The sequence below is a fragment of the Chrysemys picta genome, chromosome 8 (genome assembly GCF_011386835.1).
Source record: "Chrysemys picta bellii isolate R12L10 chromosome 8, ASM1138683v2, whole genome shotgun sequence".
NCBI classification, from domain to species: Eukaryota; Metazoa; Chordata; order Testudines; family Emydidae; genus Chrysemys; species Chrysemys picta.
The window spans coordinates 7,334,841-7,340,840 of NC_088798.1; the positions used below are offsets into that span (position 1 = coordinate 7,334,841).

At 47.3% G+C, this 6,000-nt stretch overlaps 1 protein-coding gene across 4 annotated transcripts in view; it reads right to left on the bottom strand.

Moving 5' to 3' along the window:
- The window catches only part of TRABD2B (TraB domain containing 2B), a 390,651-nt gene extending 385,014 nt beyond the window's left edge, over positions 1–5,637 (bottom strand). For 2 of the 4 annotated variants that reach the window (XM_065553797.1, XM_008167984.4), the window contains exons 1-2: positions 4,918–5,473; positions 2,824–3,384 (exon numbers count right to left, since the gene is read on the bottom strand). In XM_065553797.1, coding sequence (XP_065409869.1) covers positions 2,824–3,384; positions 4,918–5,025 — 669 coding nt within the window. In that variant the 5' untranslated portion in view covers positions 5,026–5,473. The other 2 variants (XM_065553796.1, XM_065553795.1) reach the window with 2 other exon arrangements.
- Positions 5,638–6,000: the final 363 nt, after the last annotated feature.

Here is a 6,000-nt window from a genome sequence, read left to right on the forward strand (position 1 = left end):
CACTAGGAGTTGAGGGTGTTTGTAAATACTGGATTGGGCCCCTCTCAAGCTCAAGGACACTTAGAAGGCAATTAAATCAAGGGTAAAGCTGCAGTATATTAGCCACATGGTTTCCATATATCAGCAGGGAATACTCTGCAGAAGTCCCAGGCGGAATGGAGGGTCAGACTACGAATGTTATATTGCCAAGGTGCACAATGGGAAAATGATATACCACCTATGTTCTCAGAGAAGCAACCAATGACATTGTACATCTTCATTTTCTCATGTGGATAAAACGATTCACAAATCGAAGGAACTCTAGGCATGGAACATTCCTGGTTAAAAATGCAAAAACCTCCCATTTCTTTCGTAAACAATCGAAACCAAGTACAACGGGGTGATCACTTCTTGATTTCCCCCTCCTCATGATATCGGATTTGGTGTACAAAGTCCTATTCAAAATTTTCAGTAACACAAAGCTGCCTTTCAGATTGGGCGGGGCGAGGGGGACAGGGAGGAAACCAATGACTATTTTTTTTAAACTTACTAAGGGAAACATGCTGGATTTTTCCCTGGAAAACAAAAGCACAGAGATGTTTAAATGAGGCACAATTACAAGACTTGGTTTCCAAATTTTCTTATATATTATATGCAATATTGCAGTAATGCTGAAAGCAGGTAAGAAGTGCTGATGCCCTTAGCAGATTTGGGAGTGTAATTTAGCGCAGATGTTCTCAAACCACACACACAGAGTGGAATACAAGAACTGGTCAATTCCTGATTTCCATTTTTAGTATGTTTAATTATGTGTGTCTTACCGAAGACTCCAAGATTTAGAATTAAGAGGAGAAACCTAGTTATAGGAACCCACTCCTCGCAATTAGCACAGCAGTGGGACTGCTAGACAGAGTGATAACATTACAAATGACTACCGCCAAACAATTTGCCAGGTGCCAGAATGTATTCACCTTAAAGGAAGCAAGTAAAGAGCTATCTGGTTAATTTTGTTTCATGTTGTTTTGATGGCCACCTTTCCAGAAGTGGCGTCAAGCCAAGCAAAATAATATTTTTAAAGTAACTCTTGAATGATGACCTGTTTTCGTAGTAACATCAACAATCCATAATAATCAAAACCTAACATTTTGTTAATAAAAATCCGAATTTTCCACAAAACTCCCCGTTACCGTCTATAAAACAACTCCTTTACTAAATAGGTAATAGTCCTAATTCTTTTTAAAGGAAGGGGGATTCTATGTACATGTTAAAAATTAGTGACTAAAAGGAAAATAAGTTGAATTATCATCCCCTGAGTACTATGGTAAGAACATTTCTTTGCAATTCTCTTTCCCTCACACACAAAAATGTGTAATATGATTCACATTTAAAAGGCTTCCAAGTGTAGATTTTTAACTAAGGTCTTTCATGTGTTTTATTTTAAGTACTATTTGACCTACTACAGCCAACTAGGATTGGATCAATATTGGGAGGGTACCGTGGTTAATTATTTAGACTTCGGTTTTAAAGAAGTATGTGGTCAACAACAAAAAAAGGCGGTTAACTCTTTGAAGGAAAGGGAGAAGCAAATTCCTTGTCAAAAAACACAGATGTCTGTAGTTTTTGGTTTAGAAATAAGAATTTTTTAACAACTCAAACTATACTTTCCATGCTCTCAGAGCCTAGGCTCTCACTGATTTGCTGTGGGAACTCTATATACTCGGTGTACACTCTTACAACTGGGAACATTAAAGGAATTTATTTTTGCTAAAAGAAAAACAATGTGATTTTTCGCTGTAAATCAAAACCCCCGTTAGATCTTTGAAAAATGCATCACTTGGTGACAATCTCTCCACTTAAAGAGTCACTGTGGATTTTTTGTTTAAATAAGGACAGCACGGTAGGACAGGAAATAGTTGCACTAACAGTAATGACGAAAGCCGGTTTAAAAAAAAAATACATTGTAATTATAAGTCATGGTTTTCTCTGGAATATTTCCCTCTCCCACTCTTTTTGCTTAATTTCAGAATTTCACAGTTTCACAAAGCAACGTCAAGAGCTGTGAATGTATTTCTGCCAGTCCACTCAAATGAAATCGATCCTGGCTTGAAATGTGGTTTAGAAAGCTGAATTACCAACAGAAAGAGACATTCTGGATTCAAACTACACCAACACTTGCTCCTTAATCTGTCCTTCACTTTCCAAGCTTCACCTCCTCTTCACAACCCCCCCCCCCTTGCAGATTCAAGAAATGAAAATTCAACTTATCTCAGTACACAACAGCTTATATGAAAGTCCATTTCTTTAGACGTGGAATAATAAAGTAAGAACACCCAAGCAGTTTGCATAACATTAAACACACTGAAAACGACATTAAAACTCCCTCCGCCCCCCCATCCATTCAGTTCACATTTTTACTTCTGAGTTGCAGGGAATGAGAGGATGGCGTTAAAAACTTTTTACCAAGTTGCTGCAGAAATTAGATACTAGGTTTGACACCTTCCCTTGCATATTACAAACTTGGGGACACCGCATCTCGGTGCCTCTGGCTCCCTAATATCACCTGCAGTAGAGAGAAAGAGAGAGAGAGCGCGTGTGTGTGGGTACACAATTGTGTCATGGTGGCTATCCCATGCACACACAGAGTCACCTCTGCAGATACACAGCACCCATCAGTGTTACGTCACTTGATCGCTGCATTGGGTTGCTGAGGGCCCGCTCCATGCAGCTTCAATGGGCTTTGGCACATGCCCGGTCTTCCTGAGCTCTCTTACCCTGCTGCAGGTCAGTTTCCCTTCCCCCCTGCTGGGACGAACAGAGAAGCCCAGGGGCCCAAGCCCCCCTTACCTGGGAGAAGTTGAGCCCATTCAGTGGGTGGCACTGCTCTTCCACCCTCTCCACAGCCCCTGTCCTCTTCTTCATCCGCTCGGCCTCCTGGGCCAGGTAGAGGTCTAGCACAGGCACCCCTCGGGAGCGGATGTCCGTCTCAGTCAGGGAGTTGACCATCAGCATCACCCAGACGGGCCTCTTGCGCTCCCAGTTGCCGGCGATGGCATTGAAGAGGTAGTCAGCGTACAGCCCCTTGCCCCGCTGGTCTGGGGTCATCCAGTGTGGCAGCATCAGCTTGACGTACTCCAAGTGCCGCTTGAGGCGGCGGTAGAGCTCCCGGGGCAGCACGTCCTGCAGGTTCTCGCCGTGGGGCAGCATCTGGCAGCTGGCCAGGCCTGAGATGGTGTAAGGATCAGTGAGGTCCAGTTCAAAGTACACGCTGGAGCTGGCCTGGAACGCTGCCTTGGAGTTCTCAGGGATGAAGTCCCACACCCGCGTGTAGGGCACATGGATGGTGCCAAACAGGTAGGCCGGGGGGTCCCGTTGAATGGTCCACAAGAAGGAATTTAGCTCTCCCTGCTGGGGATGGGGGAGAGACAGAGTCAGAGCCAGTCTGCTTGGGGGACGAGGCTCAGGGCCAGCAAAACCACAGGACAGCATGTGAGAGAGAGAGAGAGAATTTTATATACAGCAACTCTGCTGCACACACTATACTACAACAACACACAGCCTCAGTAGAGAGGTCTATGAGATATACACCAAAACGGTCTAGCTGCATAGATCCATACGCAACACAGATAAACCATACATAAACTGTCTCCGTCTGTAGGTGCACACAAACACACACTCCAGGCATATACACACTGAACTGCTATAATATACAGGGACAGATCACATACAGTTTCTGTGCGAGTACCTATCTGAATAAGAAATCTCGTCATCTGCATTGTTCCTTGGTATAACTGCGACAGTTGCTTGCAAGACGGTACTGTGTGTGCAGTGCGCACCCAAAACATTGGTTCTATCTCCACCTGAGTGATGAACGGTTGGTTGTGTACTAATGTGGTTCTGGGCGAATTAATCAATTGTTGGTTAGTTATGAATAAGCAAGTAAATTTGAGAACTACAGTTCAAGTTCAAAGTGGCCCTGAAAGGAATCCAGCCTTAAAATTAGTAAGTGAACGCTCTCTGCATTCAATAACATAGAGTCCATTCTATGTTGGCTATAACACTTATCCCATTAGCAAACCTAGCTTGTTAGATTTCGGCTTTAAAATCTAACCGGCACCTTGGCACCTTGGCAAATTCATAAAAATGGATCCCCTTTCAGTAACTGTATTTATATTTCTATAGCTATGTATACACACACGTGTCTCTGCATAATTAGCATGTAACCATACAGCTAAATGTGGCGATGGCTAGATCCACATAGATGTCTAGCTAGATGAAATATATATACAGACGCTATATGTGCGCCTATAGACACACAGTGCTAAAGGGAGGCAGTGTGTAGATATGGAAAGACATACAGAGAAACTGTATTTAATCTCCGCGTATCTACACCCATGTATAAACTCGACACACGGAACTTGCACGTTTACACCTGTGTGCACTCAGCCATACGCCCAGCCGTGTGGACGTGGTGCCTGTCTAGGGGCACTGCCCGGTGTGAGTAGAGATGCCGCTGGATGGGCTCTCTGCACAGGAGCCCTGGATGTGTGGATCCAGCCAGGCAGACGGAGGCACAGTGACCCCCTTGGGCTGTAGTGATCAGACCCACCCCTGAGCAGAAAGTGCCTGGGAGCTGGCGTGCCCTGACCCAACTGGGCAACCATCCTGTCCCCCCCGCAGCCGAGCCCTGGTCCATCAGAGGAGAGAAGCAAGCAGAGCGGGGATGGGGCTGTCTCCATGCCCTGGAAGGGGGGACTGATTTGGGCGGGGAGAATAAAAAAGCAGCGATTATCCCCCCCTGGCACCTGGAGAGGAGACTGCCAGACAGAGGGCCAGTCCCCGCTGCGGATCGCCTGATGGTTTCCTGGGGCTTGGGCGTGAAGCCGGAGCGCGGGGCGCAGGCGGGGGCAAGGGGAAGCAGCCCCGGGGAACGCAGCTCACCGATCGGGGCAGTTCACATGGCCCGGGCTCCATCTGCTTCCTCCTAGATGTGGCGCCGGGCAGGATCCCCCCGAAGATGAAGTAGATCAGCGCCAGGTTGGGTTGCATCCTGCCTCGTCCCAGCTGAGCCTTCCCTGGTGGCTTTTCTGGATCTTAACCCCCCCAGACCCCTGCCCTTGTTATTCAAACAAACTTTGCCCGTCCCGTCCGCAGGTGACAAGTGCAAAGCCGGCGCCTGGAGCCCCCCCGTCTCTGCTCAGGGCTTGTCAGACGGTGAACGGCTCCGCAGAGGACGAGCCCGGCTTTGTGCCTGATCCCCAGCCTCCGCCATGCTCCTTTTGCAAATCGGAGGAGCCACTTCTGAGCTGGCCGGAGCAGTGTTTCGGCGTTGGGAAGGAGGTGGGAGAGCAAAGGCGCTTGTCAGGCGGGGGGGGTTGGAGCCTCGCTGGTGAGGATGGATTTGGTGATTGCTATTTGAACAGGCACAGGAAGGCGGGTACTGATCAGCATGTCAATATCACACACACACACACACACGCGCAGCGAGGAGGCAAAAACTTACAGCAACTTCCAACTTTCCCAAACTTCCCATCCTCCTGAACTTTTTTTTTTTCGCGCTGCAGGGAGGAGCTGCCGCCACTAGAGGGCGCCTGTTTCTCAGTCATCTAACCAGCTGGCGCTGAAGGCTCCGTTAATAGGCATCTTTACCCTGCTGCAAAGGGACCAGGTTGATCAGTCCGCGGGTTTCCTAGGTTCAGTGCGTCAATCAATTGCCCCCAATGTGAGCCACCTGTAGCAGACTGATTATCCCCTGCAGCTGGAGAGGGGGGGGGGGAATCAAACCCTCTGAACATGCAGCTCCAAGATCCCCCCTCAATTAGTGATTCCTTTTGAAAGGTGAGTTTCTTCTTAAATCATTGCCAAACTGCCAACCTTTCCCGTGTCTCTCCTCATTGCTACAGAAGAAGAAATGTGTTTCCCCCCCCCCCTCAGTTTTATTTCTTAATCTGGGCAGGGTCCCATGTAGGTGTTTGTATAATTCACTATCCCCGAGTGCATTTGTCTTCAGTCCTTCTCCCTAAA